Raw genomic sequence first — 27,810 nt, 5'->3', positions numbered from 1 at the left:
TATGATGTAAAGCACTTTGAAATGCCTTGCTGCTGAAATGTGCTATACAAATAAAATTTGATTGATTGATTGATAGTATCAGTCTCGAGTCCTGGGCAGTGCTCTAGCGAAATTATTTCTGTATTTTAAAAAAATATTCTCCCTTGTAAAGAAGATTGTACATTAAGTCTAAGGGGTATGTGGAATCATCAAGTTCCGAGTGAGAACTGTTTTTATGCACTCCAAATCTACCAAGTTGCAGATTAGGAGTATTATTGCTAAAACAACGCGCGGCGGTTTGGTGGAACTGGACTACTGATCACTATGTGCTCCCTTAGAAAGAAAAAACTTGAGTGTAACAAGGATCCAACAATTTTTTTTGCTAATACGTTAGCCCGGCTAGCTCAGTCGGTAGAGCATGAGACTCTTAATCTCAGGGTCGTGGGTTCGAGCCCCACGTTGGGCGTACATTTTTGACGCTTTGTAAAAGAAAAAGAATATTCAGATATACGCAAACTGCACTTAGATACATTTTGTGTAGTACATTTCAAGATAAATGTGCTACTTTAAAAGCGGCCATTTTCTCCGGAGACGCCGCCGCTAACCGTTAACATGGTCCTCATCGTCTATGGGCCTCAAGCTCATAAAAAACCGAATATGTAATAAATATTTACTTCCATAACGAGCCAGCTTATGTCTCCTTTTTAGAGTTTTACAATAAATTAGAGAAACTTGTAAAATAGTTCACCCTGTACTTTTACTAGCATATATTTTCATAGAAATATCTGTACTTCTACTTATGTAGAGAATGTACTTTTGACACCTCTGATTTTAAGGTTAATGTCCGTTCCTTTCCACTTTACGACTGTTGCACGACAGTGACGAAATACTTTACGACTGTTTTGGAGGCTCTTTCAAAATGGAGTAGCCTACAGAGGAGCGTCTCAAGCCAAGCACACTTAAGCCAGTTTTTCGTTGACCCATTGGCTGTGAAACTTTAAAAGACTGCTCCTCGTTTAAAACTAGTAACACGTACAAAATGACAGATGACAATAAATCGGGCTGCTTGGGGTTCTTCTCGAGTTACGACGATTTGAGCGACAGCACCAGCGACTCGGGCGAGGAGGGAGATAGTCGAAAGAAGAAAGCGGGGACAGAAGCTGAGGGGAGCGGGACGCAGTCCACCGCCAAGCGGACTGATGTTGGAGCTGCTTTACCAAGGCCCGACGAGCTGTTCAGCTCCGTGTCCAAGCCCACTTTCCTTTACAACCCACTGAACAAGGAGATAGACTGGGACAGCCTGACTGTCAAACCCCCTGAAGAGGTAAAAATAGAGAGCTATAATTATTACTGTTTAAGTAGGGGAGGAGAAATTAGAAGTGTTACAGCCAATGTAATGAAATCAGGAAATGAAAATGCTATATAATATTGAATTGTGTTTATGCTATGCTAATATTCTATGTTCTATTTTTGTTATTATTTTAGACAGTGCCATTTAAAAATGGCAAGAGAAAAGTTATGGCTCCAGAAGACGTACAGCGGTACAATGGAATGGTTTAGATGAGAGCATATTTGTTTGTTAGAAATCAAATTCCAGACATAGACTCAAATGAGAATCTGCATCAAGATAAAAAAAAACAAACTTTAAGGTTTCTACTGTACTGAATCTGACTGAGCCATTCCCATCAACTAAAATCCAAATAAAATTCACTGACATTTGTGGTTGCAATGTAACAAAATTCTTAAAGGGGTGTGAATACAAACTATTGTGTGTCAACCATTAAATATTATTTAGGGCTGCATAAAGAGTGAGATTGCAACAGTACATTTTATTTCATTTAAGTACTCACCGTTTTAAGGTCAGGGTAAACTGTAAAGTCTGAAGTAAATATTGTCTGATAAGCATTTATGCCACCACATATTTTCACTCTTGTTCTGGAAACTTCATTGTGACTTTGTAAGCAGAATGTACAGAATCTTAATGTCTTCTGTTTCCCAAGGTCAATAAAATCTTCATCTAGTCTGATCCAAGATAATTATCAAATGAAATGAAACTTTTCATGGTCACTGTTATGTTCTAGTTACTTTCTACTTTCTGAGAATGTTTTGTTTTTCAGAAGAGAGACTTTACTGATTTACCTTATCACTTTTTCTAAGGCTTCTTCCTCATGCTGCAGCTTTATTGCAACAAATCTACTTTCTTGTACAGTAACAGCACTGATAGGGCATCAGTTGAAGTATCAGGTTAAATTTTTTTTAACCTTTTCCTCCTTGTGTGCTTTTTTTCCCCCCTGAAGCCTGCAAGAGAATTTAAGCCATGGAAGACAAATGCAGTTCCGCCTCCAGAGACCTATGCTCCAGAGCCAGAGAGGAAGAAAGGGCCTCCACCAGGAATGGACATGGCCATAAAATGGTCCAGTGTGTATGAGGACAACGGTGACGATGCGCCCAAAGCTTATTCTGGCAAAGCCCGGTTCTTACCTGAAGAGGAACAGCCCTCTGACTCAGGTGAGTCCTGCAGGATAACATCCATTTCTACTTTTCATGATTTCCTGCAACACTCTGAAATAAAACCTAATTTGCAACATTCTACATTTGGCATTGACAAGAATTCAAATTTTCTTTTTCCATTTTCCCTTCCAATCCGCCTAAAAGACGAGGAATCTCAACAGGCCTCGATGTCTGCCAAGAAACGACGAGTGGAGACATTTCAGCAGAAGGAGAAGAGGAAGAGGGATTTGGGACAAGCCACTTCTGACAAGAACTTTGTAGAAGAGGAGAAAAGAATTCTCAGGCAAAAGGTGGAGTGAAGCACAAAGCGGTTTGTGATTTAAATGTGTCACCACGGAACATTCACAGATGTCATCATTTTGGACAAGAAAGTAGAGTCCTGCAAAAATACTGGCTTGTTAGTGTTTATCTGGTGTGATGTCTGATGTCTCGTTTTTTAAGAGCTGTTTTGGTTTTGTTTTCAGATGTTTTAATTAGGTTTTCTGTCACTGAGGAGTATCTATGAGAAGTTGAAATATCTAGAATAAAACCTGATTTGAGACTTTGTGTTTTAAAATGTAATAATTTACAATTTGCTCCTGATTCTCAAAATAACTACACAATATCAAATTCTCTGGATATAGAGAAGGGATTGAAGACTTTTACACATGCAATTTGAGTTCATTTGACTTGACAGTGAAGCAGATGAATACCTTGTTGCTCTAAGCAGCAAGAATAAAACCAAAAAAAGCTCAAATATTTGAATTTAAAGGCATATTTAAGCTGCTGACAAACTGCCAGTGTTTTATGTAACATAACTGTGGTGTTTGATTATTTGGCTTTATTTGTACTTAGTCATTTCTATCATGAGTGTTTTTTCAGTACTGTTTTGTGACTCTTCTTCAAATACATGTTTAAATGGGAATAAATTTAATAATATCAGTTTTTAAACCTGTTCTTTCTGCATTTGAGCACCTGGTGGCGCACTTGAGCTGCTTTAAAATCTCCTGCCATACTTGTGCTGAGTTTGGAAACTAGTGAATACCTGTACAGTTATGGCAGAAGAATTTTGAGTGAAAAATGTTTTGAAAAAACATCTGGATGCATCATGATACCATTTGGCCGACGGCTCAGTGATGAAGCGACTTCACATAAGCGGTTTCTCTTATCAGAAAAACACATTACAACATATGACATAAAAAACAGGAGAACAATTCTCATTTCATGAACACAGGACATTATGTGAAACTCCTATAATATTTTTTAGGCCTAAATCAAATCAAAATCAAATCAAATTTTATTTGTATAGCACATTTCAGCAGCAAGTCATTTCAAAGTGCTATACATCATATCAAACAGAGAAACACAATGTAACATAGAATCAACAATCAAAACACGACATTAAGTAAAGTTCCATCAATAAATTCGTAATTGATTATGTTTCAAATACAATCTTAAACAGGTGGGTTTTTAGTCGAGTTTGCATCCATAAAAGGTTTACCTGTTACACTCCTACTGTGTTATATGGAACAAAATACCTGTTGCTAGTTTTATTCCCACTCACGCTCACAATCACACAGTTTAAAACAATGTAGACAGCATTTTAATGGGCTTCTGGCTATAATATTTTTTATGCCTAAAAAGTAATTAATAAATTTAGGTGCCCTAATATATTCACTCAAATTTGAAATGCCAAAAAGTATCAGTTATAAACATTTCTCTATCAGGAAAAAAAGCTATTATAATAGAAACCAAACTTTGGAGAAGTGCATGTTCTGCATGTCTTGGTTTCCATGGCGATATATGTCTTGGAAGTCTGAAGTAATCCAGAGGAAGTATGAAGTTTGACAGCAGAAGAGTAAAGTTCTTCTTCCATCAGCCAGGCACAATCTGGTGATTATCTGTGCATTTACCACCATGTAACAAAGAAAACCTGATAATAAAGTGACTTTAAGATGGATTTTTTTCAGCAAGTGGTAAGCAAACAAAAACAGAAAAAATCATTCTTTACTGTCCCACAATGGAGAAATTTATGTGCAACAGCAGCAACGTGACATGTAGTCAAAGCAAATGAACTCACACAAAGAATATTAAAACAGAATCAGAATAAAAATAGTGTACACTAAGATCATTGCAAAGTAAAGGAAAATGATCTCCAATTGAACAACAGACAGCAGTTTATGATGCTCCAGTTCTTATTAATCAATAGTAACACTTAACCAAAAGTGTTTTTGCCTCAGTTCAAAGGAATTTGGCTTTTTTGCAATTTTCTGGGAGCTTATTCCAAATTAGAGGAGTTTAAAAACTGAATGCTGCTTCTCCAAGTTAGCTTCTGGTTCTGAGGATGCAGAGAAGACTCGAACCAAAAAGACCTTAGATAGTTTAAGTACTAATAAGACATATAGTAGTATTAAAATTCAACATGCATCAATACAAAGCATGAGGACAAATAAAAAAATTACACCAAACAAACCAGTATAACAATATAAAAACAAATCAACAGTCGCTCTGCATTGTAAATACTGACAATCAATGATCTCAAGTAAACCATTAAGAAAAATAAAGTTAACTTTTTGTAGTGGTCATCACCAAACTGACTATTTGCACTGACTCCATCAGCAGAAATGAGGCGAAATTCCAGCAAACTACTTAACTTGTAGAATAATACAAAATATTTTATGCAAGAGATCCAGTTTTTTTTTTAAATATGTAAAATTTCTCATTATCTTGGCCTTTGGCAAATAGAAATAACTTAGGTGATCTTAGATAACTGTAGATGTTTAGTCCAATAATATCAGACACGGAGGAACACAGTTAGTTGTCTGTAGATATCTGATTTTTGTTACTCGTGTGTTTAAAGAAAATTAGAAAATGCCTGTTTAGAATGTATATATTTAAGCATCACACATAATTTTCCAGGTTCATTCTAAACATTTCTATAGCCTCTGGAGTAAAAATAATGGTTTTCCAAGTGTTGAAAAAGTTTCTCTTTTGCAACAGTTTAGTGATCAGAGGAATTCCTGCCGTATCTGTCATCACAGGTTGACATGAAGTGGTGGTAAATGTGCTTCTGATAAAATTCCAGCCTCCGGGTATGTGCCTGGCCTCGTCTACCTGGGCCTGCTCCACTGCGGCGGCGCTGTGATTTTTATCAGCCATATTTACGAACAAATAACTCTCCCTCCGTGGAGCGGCTGTGTGAACGGCGACCGGCGGCGAGGCCACGGTGGGAATTAATCATCTCCGTGTCAGTCTGGGAGCTGGAAATTTCCCAGGTGGATGCTTTGAAAAGGGACGTGCCCTGAGTGCTGTGTTTTCTCCTGGTGGTGAATTGTTACTGTCTTTGATATAATACCCAGTGCATTCTTTGACTGTAGCCTCTTTGTTTAGTAGAGATCAAGTCACAAGAGGAAAGCATTTCCATCCCCCTGGATGTTACACATGACTGACCTTTTCTTCCATGTTAGGAAAAGAACGTCTTGGACTTCTGTTCCACTTTTAAAAAAAAGCTGAAAGTAAGTTGAATTTTTAAAAACGTGGAATCACTTGACTAAAAGCGACTGCGGGTTGTTTGCTAAACTTAAATAAATTTGCATAAACTGGGAGCTGTTTCTTTGCTCCCCAAGGGGCTGTGAAATATGTGAGTCACAGACATGTTTTGTTACTCTGACACATTTACTGGAAGGTCAAGACCTCATGATCTCCTCTGAGTATTCAGGGATCTTCACTGAGCTGGCTGCCAGCAGCTGCTACTGTCTGACTTATGGCATTATCACACAGTTCACACAATGTTGGAGCTTTTCCTCGTCTAAGAGAACCGATTCAATAGCTACTTTTCTATTTCATTTAAAAACATACTTGTTTGTGTGTAAGGGTTCAATGTTAGGATTCAGTTGCTAGTTTTCCATTTTCTTACATTTAAAAACATATTTTATGCATCTTACTGATTATTATAAAGTAATACTAACTTTAGTTAGTCATCCAACATTTGTTTTCTGCTTTTAGGTTTTAAAATAAAGAAAACAGAAATTTCAACAGTTTTGGAAAAAGAAAAAGATAAGATTGAAACTTTTTTTCTATGGAATGTTGATATCTGTGGAAATGATGTAAAGGAAACATATATTCCAACCTAATAATAAAAAAACAATACTTGTGCTTGTAGTGCCATTCTGTCATGGACATTCCATGAAAAAGATAGAACTACTGCTATAACCTTCACTTGTTATTACATTTAAAAACTTTTGTTGGTTCTTTATCATTTTTCAAGTTCCAAAGAGAAATGAAGATGCCAATGCCTAAGTCTGCAGTTGTGCCAGTTTTTAATTTTATTTTTTTTGGATATTGATCTGTGAGATGTTCAACACTTGGGATATTTCTTCACATCTTCATAACTTTATCCCTGAACTTGTTCTGGTTTTCATGATGCTGTTACTTGAACTACAGTGTGAAAGTAAAGCGCTGCTGCTGGAAACAAATCCATGGGACACTCAGATTTATTTTTAGTGAAAGCTAGCTATCAGGTTCCTTATGGTGTGTTTTCTCTCAGCTTATGTTTACCCATGTCTGCACACTTCTCAAACAGCTTCACTCATTCTACGCTGTTGTCTTGAGGTAAACGGTTGTTTTTCACACCAGTAATCTGCTTGACAGTGGTGAAACAGGTGCTTGGGGAAAAACTCATTCTCTGTGGGCCAGGAAACAAATATTTCCCTCTCTGTGTATCATTTTTTCTTGGATAATTACAACACCCTCCACACTCATTGACAAAAAAAGAAAGTCTAATGTTTTTTCTGAACATAATTTAAATCTCCTTCTGTAACATTTCACAGGGTTGCAGCAGTCAAATCGATCTCTGACTGTTCATCAGCACCGTGTTTTCTCATATGTTCTCTCCTCCACTCACTTCACAGTTCTTTTATACAAATTAAATCTGCAAATGGAGATGGAGTTAACTGGTAAACAATTTCTGTATTGTGTTGACCATGTTTTGGGTGATTGTGCAGTTAAAAGACCCAATAATTAATCATTTTATCCCCTGGCAGAGGTCAGGCCCACAGCATTACAGATCCTCCACCATACTTCATTTAAATTCAGTTTATTTACCTAGCATTAATTCACAATGCATGCCATCTCAAGTTACTTTACCCAAAAAAATTCAATTCAATCCAATTATAATTATATTCCAGTTGACCATAGTTATCCAGCATTATGGTCAAGTTTAGTTTATTAGAAAATTTTCAGTCACAGGAAGTTCGATTTTATGCAGCATTCACATCTTTAACTGGAAGAAACCTCCAGCACAACAGAACCAGGTTCAGTGTGAACAGCAGTCTACCACAACACACACAAAAAAGAAACAGTAGCACTGATCTAGAACTACTTTCTATGTTATAGAAAGGTTAAAAGCTTAAGGTAGCAGCAGCTCCTTTTGTGGCTTTGCCTTTGAGAGTAACATGAAACAAATCAGCTCTGAGCCGGTCGTAAAATCCAAAGGATGAAAGAGAGCACCTACAGTTAGGCATAGCAAAAGCTCAGCCAAATACTATGAGACAGGGTTAAACACTGGAAGACGGGGCCAGGTGTATCATCTATAGAAGAACATTGAGTTGTTGACAGCAGTAGCTCAGTCGATGCCCCCATCCAAGCAGCTAAACACAACGACGAACCACATGTAGCTTCTGTGAGGAGCAAGAAACAGAAAGTTAAAAGTTGAAATAACAGCAAATAATGCAAAATTGGAGAGAAAGAGACTTTTTCTTTTTTTGAGTGGAAACTTCCAATCTGCGGGCAGACGGGAACATAATACTGCAAATCGCAGGAGCATTGCGGTGCAGGCTGCTGATTGCAGCTGTATATTTCCAAACCCTTCCTCTTCTTTGATGCTGACGTGAAAAGTTTTACTTTTCCATACCACCCAAGTTCATCTGGGATGTACATTAAGCTTGAAGTAGCGACAAAGTAATGATTAAACAGTAGCTGCAAACAGTAATTAACAGGAGTGTGTGTGGAGAAGAAGAGACGAGGTTTCATATTTCCAAAAAATCAACAAGAATGAACAGTTTATATAACATCCATCTGTTAGAGAAAGTGCTTAAGGTAAAAGAAAGCTCTGGATTTGCCTGGAGGAATGGAAAACCTTCAATGCCTATAACCACAACATACCAACACTGCAGAAAACATTAAAGGAAAATAAGAGTGTGCAGTTTTCACACAGAAGGTATTTATGTAATTACACAGACGTCACTCGGGAAAATGTTTGTACTATTTTATTCTCTGATAATGGAGAACAGTAGCGAGCGGCAAGAAGTCTGACTTCTTTTCATGATAAACATGTCAGCGGCTGTCTCTTGATAATGATAAGAACCAGACACAGACAGCCCAGGCTCTGTGTGTGGGTGTGTGTGTTTGAATTAGCCTTTGGAACACAGTTAACTGGTCAGGAATTGAGATGATACTATCTGTGTGAATCCTGTTATCTAGACCCTGGTCCTGTGATTGTACCTAAATAAAATAAATCAGAGGCTTTGTGAAGTGTGAGTAGAGTACGCTGTCTTTAAGTTTAAAAGTTTGTACATGTCATGGAATAATCAAACAGACCTCAAGTCATCATAGTATAGTTTTATACAACTTCAAAATCATTAAATATATGTCAATATTACACAATGTCAAAAATGAGTTAACGCAATAAATTTAATAGTTTTGAGAACCACCTTCTAGAATTACTTAAAGTTTTGCAGGGGTGACTTCATTAGTAACTTAAATTATGGGATAGAGGTGATATATATATATGTGTATATAAAACTTGTCTCTTTATGAAGATGTGAAGTTTTAATATTAAAAAATAAAAACAATCCCTCTCATTATTCAGAAATTCAGTGTATCAAAATTATTTTGGCAATTCTAACTGTTCTAATACAGAGAAGGTTTAGTCTGATTTAATGGGCCAGTAAGGTATAGAATGATTTTAATGGTCCCTTATTTTGTTTGCTGTGTTTTTATGCATTTTATGTAAGGATTTCATTTCAACTGTTGTAACATCTTGAAAAAAATTTTTTTCTATCTTTTGCTTGTAGATTTGCAGCATCTTGGAATTGTTGGTTTAATTAACTCAATTTGAGCTTAAATATATGTCAATATTACACAGTGTCAAAATGTGTAATACTTACTGAAGCTTGTGTCTGACAAGCTTCAGTTGTCAGACACATGATCATGCATGGAGTTCAACCATGTTAATATAAACTCAAGGTTAATATATATCAGAAATGCAGCAACATTTTAAAAGTTGCTTTGCCAATATTAAAACCAGAGCAATAAACTCTTACGTACCTATTCACTGTACAAATGGATTTTCTATCCTCACAATAATTAACTGACTTGTTTTTGGCAGCAGCAGTACAAAAGAGGTCCCACTTAGAAAGTATTTGTCTCTAAAAACATTGTAAAAGCCACAATAAAATGACAAAAGAATTTAGCAAGACATTTCTGGGCATAAACTGAAAGGAGGCCAAATTGTAGATCCTTTAGATTATGCGCGAGTAGCAATATGGAAGTGAATGAGAAGAATGCCTCTCTCAAGAATTTAGAGCAGCAAGCTTTTGGCAAGGCTAATCTGACAAGGATCCTCCAGCCTAATTTATACCCTGAGAAAGGCTTGTGTCCACAGGCATAAATTTAGCTGCGGTGTGCTCTGAGAAATAAAAAAAACATAAAAAAAACAGGGCCCATAAACAATCTGGGAAAGACTTGGGGAACAATGGACAACCATCAGGAGGAGAGCCCCAACAGCTGCAAAGCCCCAAGTCCCAACATGCACTTACAGACACATAAATGTGCACAATGTTCACAATTGCACACAGATTCCTTTTATTTTTTTCTTCTTTCTTGCTCTCTCTTTTACACACACACATGCGCACGCCCGCGCACACACCCCTCTCTACCACATACACTGCCTGACCATGCCATCTGAAAGGGGCCAGTCAAGCAGATGTTCTGCTACTGCTCGCACAAAGAACACAAGTGAATGATGGAAGAAAAAACAGGGAAATAAAAGAGACAAACTTATCATTATTTTTTTTGTTGCACAGTAGATTTCTCACAGCAGAGATCTGAGTTGGGAGTTCTGTGAGAAAAGAAGTCTTGATTAATATTAACTTCTGTATCTCTCATCCAGTTCAGTAAACACTCTTATTTGCCTTCTCTTATGTTGATGACTGAGGAAGAAATAAATAATTTCATAAACTACCAAGGTCCATATTCTCAAAAAATCCTAGGTCTAAGTGTAGCTCCTAGTGACATCACCTTAAGAAAAATCTTATATACTTAAAGTTTCTTCTAATAGTGCAGCAAATTACTTTAATGTTTCAGCAAAGTCTTTCGCAAGGTTATAATTTCACAAATTAATCTGATATTCTTACTGTTTTTAATTAAAAAAACAAAACTGAAAAATTCAAGATGACCACCATTGTGATAAGAGAAAATGTATTTTTTCACTAAAATTCCAAATATTTTAGTGCAATAAAGTATTTTATGGGTATAATCATACATTATACCCATAAATAAAAATCATATTTATTGATATCTTCCAGCTCTTAAACTTATTTTTGTTGGTGAACAAGATGGACACCATGGTTGTCCTGGATTTATGAGTGTGTTTGGTGTCAAATCATTCATATTTATACATACCTTGAACCATAGAAGTCATGTATATTCTCCTCAACTTGTTTTGTCTGGCGGCCATTTTTCAAAGTGGCCATTATAGTTGTAGTGCAGAATATATGTTTACACTAAAATAAGAAGCTTATATTATTAGTAGTGGGCACTGCTAACCAATAAGTATCTTAGTGCCGCTAATGCTAAACTGCTGAACACATAAACAAAATTTGTTCAAGCTAACGGCAATCATGAAAAAAGCCGTCGTTCATCCTTTAGAATGCCATATATTATTACTTTAAAGTTGTACGAATTTGATGACTAAAGTCGAAAACACATGATGTGACAAAATTGTGAAAATGAGTAACATTTTATGGCAATAAAAGGCAGAAAAATGGCAGCCATTTTGGAAAAGGGGGTTTGATCCTGTGGCTAATGGGAAATATGAAAAACATACGACCTGAAGAGTAAGCATACTAACTTTTCTGCTGTTGAGGAGGACTTTCAGTGAGCCTCAGAGTGTCCTAAACAAGTAAAGTTAGGAAAAGATAAATATTCTTTCTAAACTGGATAGAGCTGTGCCAACAGCAATAAGTGCTCCTTTGTCCTGTTTGGTTTTTGCATCCTTTACTTCCACATTTTATATTGGTCATTGTGCTTAACATTGTTGCAAGTTGTATCTCTACAAAGGATGTAAAGATATCTTCAGAATGTAATTACTCCTGCACCGTGTAGCGTTTCTCTGAATCTGTCCTCTTACCCCTGACACCCCCGCCGTCCCTCCTGCTTTCCCTTTCCCCTCTTTCAGACACAAAAACACAACACACGACAGCCTGCAGGTTTTGACCTGTGAATAACTGCCCAGACAAGGTCTAGTCAGAAAGTCGGGGAGGCAGGGAAAGGATTCAGAGCCGACATGGCTCCTGCAGGCCAATAACAGATGCTTATCGTGTTTGACTGGGAGTGGAGCAGTGGGAGTGAAGGGCCCTGTCAATAGACTGCTTTGATTATAAATGCCCCTTAATCACAGGGTGTTTTCTCCCCCTGAAAAATGTGGAGAGTCTCATGATGAAATCAGATTCAGTCCAAGTGTGTGTAGGTGTTTAAGTATACTATATGTGTGTCTTACAGGGAAGGGATTAGGTTGCGCATGTGCACTCATACACCCACTGCAGCTTCCCAGCAGTTCATCTTCTTGCACATTCCAACAAGAGGCAACAGCAAACAAACAGTTTAAGGTTCAAGTGAAACATGCTCCATTTTGTTCTCCACCTCCTTACATGGTCTTACAGCCCTGTGTGGTGCTACAAGCACAGACACACACTGTACACAGGTTGGGTTGGAGATGCAAGGTCAAGAAAGGAGAGGATTACTCAAGATTGACTTCAGATAAAACTCCAGTGATCCATAACTAGAGCAGTACGTCCTTCTGTGCTGCAGTTGTGGCTGAATGGGATGAAACATGTCCTTTGTGTGCGTAATAATGACGATGAAACAATGACTTGGCTAATTCCATGTGACAGACATAACCCTTATCATTTGGAAAAAGAGTAAGAGTGGTATGTGGAATGGATAGTTAACCACCAACCTCCTTATTGTTTCCTGCTGAGACAGACATTTTTCTCTTCTCTCAGCAGAGTGTAAGCACATATTTCCCCCTGAGATGGAGATTGTTCTCACTGCGGTTTGCTGAAATGCATTAGCAGCTACAAGTGAAGGTGGTAATTTGAAGTCCTGACTCAACTGCTCCCACTCCAATTTTAATTCAGGCTTCAGGGAGCGACACAAGCGGAGGTTTAGTGGAATAACGTCCATCTGTTCTTCTGCTGACAGAATTATACTGACTGGGAGGGTTGAAATCTTTTAAATAGATTGTTACTGTAAAAGAGCCATGTAATGCAAATAGGTGAAAAGACATTAGTAACATTTGCAACTCAACTACCCTCTGTTTAAATGAAGCAAAAATACAGATCTTTTTCCTCAATTCATTGCTTTTGCTGGTCAAAGGTCACTAATATCTTTGCAGACCCCACACATGCTGCACACAAGCTTTTTAGACTTAAACTTTCAAGTCAGAGGTGCAGTGTGCTATAAAATAGGTTTAAATACACACATTCATATTTATTCCTTTTAGTTGTTTCTAAATCTCCTGACAATCTTTTCACACTGTAGTCAAATCCAGTTTTATCATTTGATAATGAAGCTCATTGCATAAGAAAATAATCTGGCTAATCACACAAAATAGGCAGTGGGTAAAAATTAGGTTATTGGTTCCATATTATAATTTTAAAGTGAGATATAGTTGAAACTAGATTTTTACGTAGGCTACACTGCATAAAAAGACAAAATTTTTTCTCATTGTCTCACATAAAATCATAATTGTTTTTGTTCGTTGACAATAATATATATAATATATAATATGGTTTTTCTAAATTCCTAGAAGAAAGAGATTAAAATGTCTAAACAATTTGAGAAAGCTTGGGTGATAATGTCACAGCTTTGCACGCTTCTGTTAGATCAATTCCAAATATTAGATTTAAATGTTAGCCCACATGTGGATGCATTTTACGACCAAACCTCAAACACACTTCTTCCCTATGACATCATGAATAAAAGAAATATATAAGTGAATTGTGTACCTCCACAAGTCTGGTTTGTTCTGGGGTACAGTTTCCATATGTCTGAGGTTGTCACCTTCATCTTTTATGAACGCCATAAGATTGTCTAACCATCTAGTTACTTAGAAGATGGGTTCTGTGTGACAGAGTTGGATGTTTTGTGATGCTAAATGAGTGTGCCAAGCTGAAGCAACTAATACAGTGTTATACAGTGTTTCTTTGGTGCATCTCTCTGATCAGGATTAAAATTCTCATAACATTTAGTCCTTTGTGCACATAATAGTAGCAGTTTCTCCCTTACAACATATCGCAAATCCTTTTGGACATGCATCAATTCCTTACGATTTTCTGCTGTTTTATGACATTATCATCTGCTTTTCTCATATCATTCAAAATAAATTATACTTACGAATACTGAAAGTACATTCCACATAAAACTGTTAGTCCTTGATTCAATGGTTGTGTCATTACAAAAAAACTACTTATCAATATCTGTCAAGCAAATTTTAGACATTTCTTCAGGATGCAACAGTTTCTCCCGGTGAATTTCACTTTTCAATGATGATGTAGTTTACAGTTGTGCATAGTTGTAACCCAAAGGATGTTTCTAATGTTTGTGGTACGTTTGTACTTTGCATTTGCACGATGCTGTGAACAAATTGGAACTGCAAAGAGCATATACAGTAGAAATGTGAAGCATACGTATGTATGTAGTGTCTTGTACTCATTTAGCTAAATAAATACTATAACGTGTAACTTCACTGTAGATTTCAAACAGTTGAGCAAATAATGCAGAGTGCTGTTTTGAGCATTTTCAGGTGTTGTCAAATATCTGACTTTTTTGCATTAGAATAACAGTATGATAGTATGATCTGTCATAATGAAAACACAACCAAGCTATTTGACTATCTTATTCATAAACAATGGTGTCAAAACTTTTCACTTTGATGACACTGACTTTTTCATTGATATGACTATTTACGTTTGAGGAAAAAACTATCAGCAATTGACAAGCTCTTGCAGCTTATTTACCAGATTTTGCAGTTTGTACTAAATGTTTTTAAAAATATAACTAGCCGTTGCGCAAATTTGTAATAGATAGATAGATAGATAGATAGATAGAGATAGATAGATAGATAGATAGATAGATAGATAGATAGATAGATAGATAGATAGATAGATAGATAGATAGATAGATAGATAGATAGATAGATAGATAGATAGATAGATAGATAGATAGATAGATAGATGTAAAGAGCAATGCCCCACATATGACAAATACACCAGACAACAAATAGTCTGGTGTGACATTATGGGCTGGTAATTAGTTATGTAGCAAACGATTATTCTGGAACCTATTAATCATGCGCAGGTAAATGGCTTATTTTCTTTGAATAATCTGCGCTTGAAATCTTTGAACTTTGAACCAAGAAAATATTTCAAACATCTGAGCTGCAAACATGGAGAGAGGCGAGGCGCTAGAGAGGAGGGAAGACCGGAGAAAAGAAGTGTGTGCCGTGTGTGTGTGTAGCACAGGAGAGAGAGAGAGGTGGTGCAGTTGAGCAAAGCGCAGTCAGGAGTGTTTCAGTGGGGCAGCAGAACGGAGGTGACAGCGGAGAATGGAGAGGAGCCCGTCCGCTCGGCGAGCTTTGACCGAGGAGAACCCGCTCGGTCCTTCCCTTCTGGAGCCAGCCTGCTGAGAGACACCAGGAGGAATTAGCCGGAGGGGGGCAGAGGAAAGGAATGGCTGATCCTCTGCGGAGGACTTTACTAGCAAAACTACGGGGGAAGAAGTCCAAAAAAGGAGCGACGCTCAGCGGTGGATACGGATCTGCTGCTGCGGCGAATGGGGGCCGAGAAGGTAAAGAAAAAGTTTTCCCCGAGGAGCCTCGGCCGGTAGTTTTGCTCACAGGGCTGGATTTCACGGCAGAGAGAATGAGCGCATACGAGAATTATGTAGCAGGAGCGCTGGTGCAAACAGAAGGGGCCACAACAGTCCCAGAGAGTCGCGCAGCGGAGGTGGATGGCTCACGTCCCCGGGAGCCGAGCAGCGGGGGTAGGGTTCACGTTAATGAATGGCTCCTAGGGGCCCCACTTCAAAGAGACGCGCAGTTTGCTGGGGACACGTTAGGAGGAGAGGACAGGAGGCTCAGGGAGCCCAGATCTGCGGGGATCTCTCTCGAAGGACCACATGTGCAGATAAAACGCTTCGTTCCTGCGCCGAGGCAGTGCGGCTTCGGCGATTCGATCGGGTTCGGGGACAGCTCCGGTCAAGCGTTACACCGAGCGCAGGTGCGGGCGCAGACGGGGGTCGTTAGAGCTGCCGTGGCTTGGGTTGCTGATGGTGAGGGGGCAGAGACCAGGAGCCGGGGGTACTCCCGGCACATGGCAGGGACTGTAGTAGCAATTCACACAAACAACACCTGGAATTTTGACCGCCCCGCTCTGGAGGCATACACTCAAACTTGCGTGCATCCAAACTCTGAGGAAAATGTTTTAATCAGAAGCATTGAAAGTTATGAGCCTGACTGTGTCAGGCCCATCGGGGAGACCGCTGGATGCCCTCAGAGCCCAACAGTTTTCCCCACTGACTTACAGATTTGTGATCTCAAAATGCAAACTCTGTGCACCACAGAGGCATCACTGAGGTACCCCTTAGATAGTGAAGATGACGATTACTATGACAATGAAATTCTGCCCTTTTACGAAGCAGTTAAACCAAAAACTGTTGCTAGAGTGGAGGTTGCAGAGATACAGGATAAAGGGCAGGGAGATGATGGTGATAGCGCCCAGGAAACAGACAGGCTCAGAACACAGCTGCAAGAGGCCTATTATCTTCTCATCAATGCTATGAATGATATCAGCTTGGATGCTCAGCAGATTAGTGGTGGCTTAGCTGAGCAGCAAGCCACCTCTTCCTGTAGTAGTCATTCAAGAGACAGCCTGTGCTCCAGGCTCTCTGTCAAAAACACTGACAGTGACTCCTGGTCCTCTGGAGGGAACCACAGTTCCCAGCAGCTTTCTGATACTGAATCACTCCTGCTCTGCCTTACTGGAAGCCTGGAGTCAAAGACAAAGCTGATCAGTAAAAGCACATCCAGCTTGTCAGTGACCAAAAAACCCACATTAGTCCGGTCTGCCAGTGATGGAGTTATTAGGTATCAAGGCCTACCTTCATCTTGTACTCAGGCAACCAAACGGGAAAGTGCATTAGTCCATCATGATAAAGAAGCTTTGGAGTTAAATAAACATGAAGAGGCTGAAGTCTCAAGAGCAGGTGAACCGGAGGTGCTTTGCAACACCATCAGCAGTGACGAACTGCTGCAAAATGTCGGAGTTGAGGAGGAACATGGCAGATGGCTGAATGAGAGCAGCAGTTCGGTCAACAGCCTCACAGGTTCTACAGACAGCAACAGCGAAGCAGCAAGTCATCAGGGTCAGGAGGGCAAGCAAGAACAGGCCGAAGTCCGGACACAGGTGGTCCAGTCGGTCAGCAAAGCCTACGGTGTTACTGTGAACAAGATGCAAGAGTGGATGCACAAGGGTCGTCTGCTGTCGTCTGAGATGAAGCAGCGCATTGAGGGTTCGTCTTTACCTCTTGGTGGATGCCAGAGCCAGGATTGGTCCTCCACTCAGGCTAACCTCGGAGGCTGCAAACCAGGGGTCCCGGTTCGAGGGAGTAAATCAGTCAAGGTTAAGTCGTCTACAGTCAAGTCTGCAAGACAGCAGCAGCAGCCAGGTAGGAAGGCTACACAGGGTGGCCTCGTCTCCAAGGGGATCCTCTACCCTTCTTCCTCCCATCTGATTGTTGTCATCCTCCTCCACTCATAGTAGACTCCGTCTGGTGGTGGTCCACCCTTCACTCCTCCACTTTTGAATGCAAAGCAAAGGGACGAGACACCTCAGACCTCTTGCTTTCCTTTGTAGGGGTTCTCTAACCGGTGGCGGGCTTTGTCCTTCACACTAATTTAGCAGCATTTTAACACTAAATTAATTGCACACGAGGTTGTAGGTCAAAATACTCACAGCATAGATCCAGTAACAACTAACTCACTTTTCTGTTAGATTGTTCCCAGTGGTGTTGGTGGTGGGGTTTTATGTGTGTGTCTGTGTTTTATATGTATATATTTTATTTTAATGTTTGTTTCTGAGGAAAAGGTAAAATAATTTTCTATTGCAGTTTTTATGAAAGACATGGAAACATCTGTATCAGGAAACCACAAGTGAGATCATTAGTCAGAAAATTTCTCTGTTTAACGTATTGCCACCAATTTTACAGCTTTTCGTGACCAATTTGTAGTTAGAATCGGTACAGAACTTGGTATTTATTCGTTTCCATGTACCACACAGTTCTTACTCTCATTTTTTCCTCATTTATTTTCTTCCACATTCTCTCTTCTCCTCGTGTCCGCTGAGCTTTTCCACAGCTGTGGCCAGAGGAATCCAAGGCGGGAGAGAAGCCGCTGCAGTATTTTTCTGCTGCGCTCGTGGTGTGTGATTTGTTTGAGAGAAGAGGGGGTTGTGCTGTCATGTCGCTTTCCTCCCCAGTCATTTGCTCTTGACAGCCCAATGGTAGCTTGCATTTTAAAGAGACTTTGAGTTGAATTTTTGAAATGCCATTCCCGTTGTTTAACTAGTTTGAGCTGTGTCACCTAATTCCTCACCATGACTGAACAAAATGAAGGGTGATTAAGTATTTATTGAGGTCATTGCTTGGCTTATCTTGGGAAGCTCTTCGCACCTTACAAAAAGCCTAAAGTTATTCAATACTCACTTAAAGCTCTTGTTTGAGTTGTTTGAAAATTCTCTTAGATTTCAAACTTTAGTGTAAAGTTTTTAGTAAGTCAAATGTCCCAGTTTGGCTTCATATAATTTTGTTTATGCTCTAACAAAATTAGAGTGATGACTTTTCCAGTCATCACTGTTTTGAAACATATATAACTTTATGTATAATGTCTTTTGTGAACATAAGCCTGCCTACACACCTCTTTGCTTTGTTTGTTCATGTGTGTATATGAAATCAAAAGATTGATTTTGTTTTGGTTTGTCAGAGAAGGCATGCTGGCAGGTGGGCATGATCCAGGTGTCCTGTTTTCACCTGGCATTAGGTCATGAGTCATATATTTGGTTAATGTCATGTTAAGTCTCAAAAGAATTTGGCAGTGGTGTTAGTCTATGACTGGAATATTTTGAAGATGTACAGACTTTCTATCAAAAAGTCTATAGATAAGAACAGTATCAGTACTGTATGCTGCCTTTACAGTAGTTTAACTTAATTTGAAAAGACATACACCTGTCCCACTTTGTAAAATGTAAAATAGAGTTAAAAGGGAGTGTAGATATAAAAAACTGAAACATGAAGTAGAATATATCTAAGGAGTAAATATCAGAGTAGCCAACCTTTTAGGGCAAAATCTGGAAATGAAAATGGAAAAAAAAAAAAAAAAGATTTTATTTCGGCTGCTAAAAACATTTGTATCGATATCTTGAAGTGCTACCATTTACATACAAAACCTCAGCGGAAACAGAAGTTTTAGCATTTCATCTTTTTGATTATGTAAGCAGAACTTTAAATGTTTTGACCTGGTCTGTAGCAACTTCCCAAAATCGTTGCTGATTTCTTACCAAGTCATATCTGCTTCAAAATATCAATTTTATGAAATTTAATGTTCTTATTTATAAGTTTCATTAGTTGAGGTCAATAAAGTTTGTTTGATTTACCAAATTCCACTCCCAGCTAATTTCATAACAAATTTATAGAAGTTGCGCTAAGCTAGCTTAACTTGTGACTCTTTAAATTTATTACAAAGGCATAAGATTAAAGTTAAAAACAATAAATTCTATCAAGCAAAACCAAATATTTCCAAACCTTTTACCAAATCTTTTGAAAACAAGGCATTTAATATGTTTTTGCTTAATTGTCTAAGGCATTGCTTATCTTCCTAAATCCATCATTATTTGCTGGTTCTGGAGATTTAGACTTGGGCTCTGTGTGTAGGTGTTACAAACAGTGATTCTTCTGTTTATTGGGTACACCAGTTCAAACAACTGAACATACCAAATCAGCAAGTCAGATGACAACAGCTCAACAAATTTAGATGTGATGAAAACGACTTTCTTAAATTAAAAAGTGCTTAAGTGAGCTTAACGTTGAAATTTTAAAACACAACTACAGTATTTACAAGGTTTAAAGAAAATTATCCATAAATCAGCTTGTTGATTTCAGAAGTTCAAAGAGTGTTTGCAGACAAGATGGATAATCTAATAAATCATCAGGAGCTCAAATAACCCCACGTTACAACCACACTATGCAGAACTGCATCTCCAAGCTCACAATATGTTGAACCTTGAGACAGATTAGCTACAGCAGCAAAGGACGAGACCAGCTGCCACCTGTGTAAACTGAAAACAGCAAATTGAGGCTTAAAACTGGACTTTCTACTGAAAAAAGCTTCACGGTCGGATGAGTCTCCGTCTCTATGGCAACATTCAATGATCAGAATTAAGTGTAAACAACATACACTTAATTGTCATACAAGGCAATCCTGCCTTGTATGACCGGATCAGGCTGGTGATAATGAAATGGTGAGGCTTCTTGAGTGTTGTTGCTGACCATGTTAATCAACATTGTACAGTTACGTATTTGGGTATATTATACACACATGCCCTTATATAAATGTGTTGTGTTTTGAGAAAGTGTTTTCAGAAACACATGGGTGGCGGTACATAGATTGTCTTGTCTTATAGTATGCATAAGCCTTGACAGATTTATTGATGTTGCAGATTTGAGCTGGGAGAAACGTGAGGCATCAGGGATCATACTTGGATGGTTTTACAAGATGTTTGAGTCATAATGGTGTCTGCTGCAAGGAGTGGGGAGAGCACTAGTTTTTATTAGCCTTTAAGGAACTTCAGAGCTTCTTTTAAAGGGGCTGTTATTCTTATTTCAGTTTTTGTTCTAATTAAGTCATTTCTGTGTCCTCAAACTTAAATTTTAACCAGCACAATAAAACCCCAACAAAGAAACAATGAGAGAACTCCAACACAGAGGGAAAAAATTGGCTCTTCAGCCAACATATTGAGGACAGCACTGGCAGTACGTGTCAGTGGGATGCAAGTGTTGACATGTGATGTAACCCTGAGCGATCTTAGCTCTGTCCTTGTGTAAAAAGAAAAATCTACACTGACAATCCTCATTAGCATATGAATGAGTGTCAACAGGAATGCATGGCACCCAGCAAAAAGATTCGCTCTAAAGGGAGCTCACAAACCCCGTATACACAACAAAGTTGTGTCTGTAGGGAGGAGAAAATGAGCTGCTGCGTGTTTGCTCCTATAAAAGAGAAGCCTCTATGACGAAAAGGAAAATCAGGAAAGAAATTAAAAGCCTATGGGAAAGTGGATCAAGTGCTTTGTCTTTGTGGAGTAAAAGATCCAGCCACTCATAAGGTTTAGAGATGAATGTAAGTGGGTTTACTCTGTGGCTCACACGGCACAGATCTGCTTCGGCACTTCCAGATTTTTCCTTGGTAACTTTGCAAACCATAACACTCCTCCCCATCTGTGCACCACCTCTTTCTTTCTTTCTCTCTGTCTTTTAGTCTTGTCACAAAGACACAGCCCTGTATTATTGGCTTTGGCCATCTGGTACCTTCAGGTCAGGGGTCCGTCAGTTCTCTTTGCAGTGATCACAAGAGAATTTAGGCTACAAAGAAGCTGACAGGGACCTTGACAGTTTTCAATGTATATGACAGTTTTAATACTACATTTTCCATAAGTATTTTTGTTGGATTGGTTTTGTGGCTGCAGGTCATTAATTTTTTTTGACAGTTTGTTATAAGGTGACCTTTTCTTCCTTGTCCTAAAACTGTCCTCCATCTTCTAGATAGAGAATTTATGTATTTTATTTGTGCTTCATGAATCTTCTTAGATGTTTTATTTTTGAATAATTACATGCCTTGTAGAGGGCATTATACCTGTTTCCTGCCTTAACTTGGAGGATGAAATTTTACATTTACAATATTTTCCTTGAAAACTTATTAACCAACTAACAAAATTAGCTTTCATCTCATCTTTGCTAATCATAATTATTCTTTTTTATTATTTAATTTATATTGCCTCTTAGAATATCTTAGTTTATTTCAGTGTTCTTATAAACTCTTCAATCATATAACCACAGTATACCTTGATGTTTGTTAGGATAAAATCCCTAAATTCTTAGCAGTCCTTTGTCAGTTTTTATCAGGCTAAATAATAGACTGAGAGGTGAATGAGGCCTATAAATTGTCTAACATTTGACAGCAGTTAAAAGAGACCAAAATTTTACAAATTGGGTCCAACTTGTCCGGCTTGTTGTTTGTTTTGGAAGCTGCTGTTGCTGCTGTAAAGGAGTGTGATGGTGAAAGGAGACGGCAGCAAAGATTTAAATCTCCAGCCGTGGTCTGGAATGCCGTTCGTGTCGGAACATGCTTCCTTTTCTAGTTATGAAAGACCCCTTGAAGAAGACAGCTTGTCGACAAAAGTGCCGTGTGTAGTCTCGGCATCAGGGTCAGTAGTTTCGGAGAGGTTTTGGTTCTAATTGGTCCTTTTTTTCAAATAAAAATATTTCGTTTTGTAGAAATAAATTAAAAGTGACTTGATTTCTATATTTAAGGTTGCTCTTTAGCTTTGTTTGTTGTTTATGGGTCTTTGTCCACCCTGAAACCAAAACGTCTTGAAATTGTAGTTTTTCTGGTAAGGTTTATTGTTGCAAATGATCCATTTTAGGTAAAAAGATTAAAGTTTTTAGTGTATTTTTCCTTGCAAAACAAAGTTAATGGTGCACCATAGTACAATCCCCCGTTTTCTGCTATAGTACGTTCTAGCCTTATGAATTTTCAGTAAAAATTGAAAGGCTACCTGAAACGCAGCCAGACTGGAGCAGATAAAATCATAGCATCACAGATGAGTGCAGCCTGGCAGTTCAAGCCCACACAGTCACGCATGGAACTCAGCGAACCAGCAGAAATAAAATCCTGGCTTCTCCTTTTACAAAAACTTTAATATTACTCAACTGCTGGTCCTCAAAAATCTCTAATCGAGACTTTGCGAACACACAATACAAATGTGATTCTGAATGCAAGTCCTCTGTAAATGAAGCAAAAAGAAGGTTCTGCTTGTGTCTGACATCAAATGAAAAACAAGAAATGTTGTTGTTACTCGTTCAAGATTAGGATTTTACTGTGCAAACAAAGCTGATTCAGAAATCAAATTAACTGGAATGTTTACAAGGTGGAGCGCAAGAGAGTTTAATCCCCAACTTAGATTAGTCCATTCCCACATAATGTTCTAGCTGTAGCTCAGGAAAGATTAACCCCTTCTTTTGTTGCGGTGTAATAAATTTCAGTGTGTATGTTTATGGGACAATAGTTGCTTTATAAAGCTGTAGATTTCTGGAATACTGCTGGGACAGGCCTGTAGACTCTAGGTGAGGCATGGCAAGTTTATTTGTGCTGCGGCATTCAGAAAGGAGGCAAAGTGTTTTACAAGGAAGTAAAGAAAAAATCCCATTACACACATTAAATATAGTACGAGAATAATAGTAAAATTTGAATATAAAAGAAAGAAATGCTAGAAAGAACATTGAAAACAAATAAATAGCTCAGACACAGGTGATGCTACAATTTAGGTCTTTAATCACACGTAGGACTAACAACTCATTGGTATTATGGACACAAGGACTTGGTGACTTATGTGATCACACAGAAACATAAAGGTGCCTTGTTGGCTTACCTATTGTAGGAAATGTAAAACTCCATACATTACTCCATAGACTAAATATGTAGATATTGAATTCTTCTTGCCCGAGTAGAGAGCCTGGAGGAACTCCCACACACAGTTATTGTTTATTTGGACTTATAACTGCCAAATAACAGATAACTGATCTGTTAACTGATCTGTAAGTTTTAACCAACTTTTCCAGTGTATTGATCAACATGTTATGATCAGCTGTGTTAAATAGCACAGACACCCACTCACATGAATACAGATGGTTTTTTTTACAGTTCATCATCTTTTTTCTTTTTTACTCTTTAGACATCCTACTATCTATCCACAAGCTCACTTCTGACATACCTGAGAACTCACTCTTTCTCACTCTTCTTTGGCACTATTACAACTATATTTTATGCTAGATCTTCTGTATAGAATGTCAAATTTTCTAAAAGAAAGTAAAAATATACCCAGGTTCCTAATTTGCTCGGCTACTCATGCATGTGTGAAAAAAGAATTTTCTGGAGAGGTTGGCATTAGAGCATGTTGGAGGGGCTCGGAGGAGAGCTGGAGGGGATCAAAACAGTATTTTATATGAGCCTGCTCTACAAGTTAGAGCAGGACGCTGGCCTCCTTCTGCACTGTGCTGTACTTGTCACACTCTTGTGCATAGTTGTGTGTTTTTTTTTCTATCCTTGCATCTGTGATAAATTCTTGCATCTTCTTAGTGTCTGATTGGAAATCTCCTACGAGGGACTGGAGAAAACAGTCCCTCGAAACATTAAGTGCTAATGCAGGTCACATCCGTATTACCGGAATGTGTTTTTGTTTGTTTACTTTTTTAACATGTTTCTGCTGTCTTCACTTTTTACCAGTCTCTTCCTCCTACTTCTTTCTGAAACGTTGGCTGTTTCTTGCATACTTTTTTTGGATCTGCTACAACAGAAGGTATGCGTGCAAAATCCCTCAATTTCCTCTTGGAAGTGTGAGTTCACAGATTCCCAAAGTTAACCCTGAATAGGGTAGTTTCTGGAAATAATGCTGGAGGACATTGAGGGACATTGTGATAGTCCATCTATCTTTAAATCCCTGAAAGAAGAGAGAAAAAAATGTAGCAAAGAAATATTTAAACCACCTGGCATTACTAAATATTTCCACACTTGTGGTTTGTTGATGTAAATGTTTTCTTCAGCCTGTTGTGACATGAATAGTTTGAGATGAAACATCGACTTCTCTAATTCAGTTCACATCTGTAATTACTGAAATTATACTAATCAAGAAGATGATTAGTTCCTTCTTTTAGTCCAGGAAATAACTTTTTAATTTTAATTTCTGACCTGCTGCAGTAACTCTCACGGTCTGCCTTTGTGTCCTCCACTTTCTCAGCTTTCTTTGAGAATTTCCAAACTCCATGTGCTAATGGCAGAGAGGCCAGCAGACTGACCAACGAGCCTTCATCATGGAGCCCGCAGCTCACCACCACCATTACAGTGTCCAAAAAGCGCAACTGGCTGCAGCAGAGCTCCCAGCCAAAGAGTCACTGCACCAAGGATGAGCTGCAAGGCATGCTGGGAGCTGAGGAGGGCAGTCAGCTTCCTCCTGCTCCCAGCCCCTCGCCAGAATTTGTGAGATCCACAGGTGGAGCGCCGCCACGGCCAGTACGCCCACAGATCCCTCAGGTTAGATCCTCCACAGATGTATGAGATTAAGATGACTGTGGTGAAAAAGCAGAAACAGCTGTGACAGGGTGGGTCTTTTTACCATGTTACAACTAGGGGTGTCCTTATGCTATTTTTTCACTTCTGACACGATACCGATATTGACCTAATACCATGTCAGTATGCATCATTCATTCTTTTATTACATATTTTGTGGTGTGGAATGTTAGAAAGGCAATGCAATACTCAGAGAGCAGCAGTCAACAACAACAGGCATGAGAACATGCTAATATCCAACAATTTTAGATGGAGGCTGATAAAATCTGATGCTCATCTATTGGCTGATATCGGATCGATTTCCGATATTAGTATCCGATTGGAACACCTCTAGTTTTATCATGACTTTATATGATAGATATGAAACGCAAATGTGAAGTGGAAGGAAAATGATACATGGTTGTCAAGACATTTTTTACAAATAGTAATGATAAAAAGAAAAGTGTGGGTTGCATTTAGAGTAAATTTAGCCCCATTCACACTGAATTAGAAAGAAAAGCAGAATCACAAAGATTAAGGAACACAGCAGACAAGTCAGCGTTAAAGTTAAGTGTAACGCAGGGTGAGACTTTAAAACAATAGTTTGAAACTCTATCTATTTGTCTTTGTTTTCAGGTGGTTGTTGGTCAGTGTAAGATGTCTCCTCATCCTCGGAGTGTGGACCCATCGGAAGAGAACGATGCAGATGATGAGGGGGAGATTTGGTACAACCCAATCCCAGAGGACGATGAACCAGTGACGTCCCGTCGGCCCTGCATTCGGCTGGTCGTCCCACCGCACGGCGAAGCGCAGAGGCGACCTGGCAGGGGAGCGGACGTGGCTCAGGGCGGCTGGACCGCGGAGGGTTCCAGCGGGCCTGAGGCGGTCATGGAAGGTCCCGGTAGCGGTTCTGGAGATTTGAGTTCGGGGAATGCTGCACATTCCACGGAGGCGCTACATCTGCACAGACAGATGGTCGCGTGCAAACCTCCAGAGGAGGGGGGGCCCTCCTCCAGCAGACCAACAGGTAAACCCCCTGCCCCCACAAAAAAAAACTCTTTATTGCTTCTTTCTTTGTGCAGACTTAGTCATTCATGCTTTTTCATTTATTTTATTGAGATGGCGCTTGGGGCCAATTACTTTTTGTCTCCATCAATCATTCAGCAGATTCTTGCGGTTTGCACTAATTATAGCCAACGCTGACAAGGATCCTAATCAAGGATTTTTTTTTTCGCTCTAAAAATAAGAGCTAAAAATCTAAAATATTTAATGTTTAACTGTAAATTTAAAGACAACTTTCATGTAAGTTTAAATCTTTAAGTTAAGACAGCCTTTTCATTGTTTTTGCTTAAAATGTAAAGCTCATTGGATTTTACATAAAGAGACAAACTGTTTTATTCTTATGTTCTTTTTTATCAGAGCAGACAGGAGTCAAGCCCCGTTTAATCATATCCTCCCATATCAGTGTCCCTCATTAGTTCAGCTCAGACAGACATTAGACAGAAGGAATTCAACATTGACATTCCTCAGACGAATGATATCCTCTTACTTAAGACCGAGTCCACACAATGATCTGTGATCTTTGGAGTTTTTTTGTTCATAAGCAGGGACAGATTCTTGACCCCAAGAGTTTCCGAATCACCCCAGACATGAATCATTGCACTTCTCCTTTACTTTCTTTCCCTCCTCTTTACTCGCCCATCCGTTAGCGACGACAGGATGATGACAGCCAGCACACGGCTTCCCATCTCCTAGTGTCCTTTTCTTTCTTTTTTTTTTTTTCCTGACTTCCGACTTTTTGTTCTCTGTGATGTGGCAACATGGTAGTTTGAACTATTTGGCACATCTTCATCTGAGCCTTTAATTATAACGCTTCTCTGTGGCACGCAACAGCCATTACAGTTGTACGAACACAAAAGCAGTGTGAATAGTCTGGCTCATTCTTGGGCTCTTGTTTCTCCCAGCGACAGTTTGAAGGCTTGAAATGAACACACTGACAGCTTTCCTCCACAAAGAACCAAAACCACAGTAACCAAGACCCGACAGAATATATATTTTGAATATATATATTTTAAAATATATATTGAAACTATATATTTTCTATATTCTTCTGTGTTATGGGAGTTTTGCGCCAACTAGCTTTAGCAGCAGCAATAATTAGCAGCTGATAAACTCCTTTAGCCTGATTGTGTAGCATCCAGCTAACTCCTGGCACTCATATAACATGCATGGTTAAAAAAAAGACTGTCTGTCCTTCGAGACTTTCCTTGCGGGATTAGAATTAATCCAGTCCCAAATGAGACTCGGTGTACCGGTCCAGGAACGGCTCTAATCATACTGCACAGTCTGCCACACTAATCATTCAGCACAGAGCTAAATAAAAGCTATACCTTAGCACAGGGGTGGGCACTCCTGGTCCTCGAGGGCCGGTGTCCTGCAACTCTTAGATGTCTCCCTGGTCCAACACACCTGAATCCAACAGCTGAATCTCCTCCTAAGTGCAGTCAAGTTCTCCAGAGTCCTGTTAACGACCTCATTATTTGACTCAGGTGTGTTGAAGTAGAGATGCATCTAAAAGTTGCAGGACACCGGCCCTCGAGGACCAGGAGTGCCCACCCCTGCTTAGCACA

General features: G+C 39.0%; 2 protein-coding genes and 1 non-coding gene across 4 annotated transcripts in view; all 3 read left to right on the top strand.

Moving 5' to 3' along the window:
- Positions 1 to 372: 372 nt before the first annotated feature.
- Positions 373 to 445, top strand: trnak-cuu. The gene has a single exon. It is a non-coding gene; the product is annotated as a tRNA-Lys (tRNA).
- Positions 446 to 869: 424 nt separating this feature from the next.
- On the top strand, positions 870 to 3,420 carry c9h1orf52 (chromosome 9 C1orf52 homolog). Its single transcript, XM_005805134.3, has 3 exons — positions 870 to 1,303; positions 2,277 to 2,487; positions 2,635 to 3,420. Exons 1-3 carry the CDS (start codon positions 1,019 to 1,021, stop codon positions 2,787 to 2,789), a joined length of 651 nt encoding a protein of 216 aa, XP_005805191.1. The 5' UTR covers positions 870 to 1,018; the 3' UTR covers positions 2,790 to 3,420.
- Positions 3,421 to 15,249: 11,829 nt separating this feature from the next.
- The window catches only part of syde2 (synapse defective Rho GTPase homolog 2), a 47,693-nt gene continuing 35,132 nt past the window's right edge, over positions 15,250 to 27,810 (top strand). The window contains exons 1-3 of one of the 2 annotated variants that reach the window (XM_023339774.1): positions 15,250 to 17,475; positions 24,873 to 25,165; positions 25,817 to 26,207. In XM_023339774.1, the coding sequence (XP_023195542.1) occupies positions 15,480 to 17,475; positions 24,873 to 25,165; positions 25,817 to 26,207 (2,680 nt within the window). In that variant the 5' untranslated portion in view covers positions 15,250 to 15,479. The remainder of the gene's footprint in view (positions 17,476 to 24,872; positions 25,166 to 25,816; positions 26,208 to 27,810) is intronic. The other variant, XM_023339775.1, reaches the window with a different exon arrangement.

The sequence above is a fragment of the Xiphophorus maculatus genome, chromosome 9, assembly GCF_002775205.1.
Source record: "Xiphophorus maculatus strain JP 163 A chromosome 9, X_maculatus-5.0-male, whole genome shotgun sequence".
Classification (NCBI taxonomy): Eukaryota; Metazoa; Chordata; class Actinopteri; order Cyprinodontiformes; family Poeciliidae; genus Xiphophorus; species Xiphophorus maculatus.
This window is presented reverse-complemented; position numbering and strand designations above follow the sequence as displayed.

Excerpts from the sequence above, each read along its gene's own strand:
- c9h1orf52 (XM_005805134.3), top strand. The coding sequence starts at position 1,019 with ATGACAGATGACAATAAATCGGGCTGCTTGGGGTTCTTCTCGAGTTAC. Across the intron at positions 1,304-2,276 it reads CTGTCAAACCCCCTGAAGAG|CCTGCAAGAGAATTTAAGCC; the intron begins GTAAAAATAGAG and ends TCCCCCCTGAAG. Across the intron at positions 2,488-2,634 it reads GGAACAGCCCTCTGACTCAG|ACGAGGAATCTCAACAGGCC; the intron begins GTGAGTCCTGCA and ends TCCGCCTAAAAG.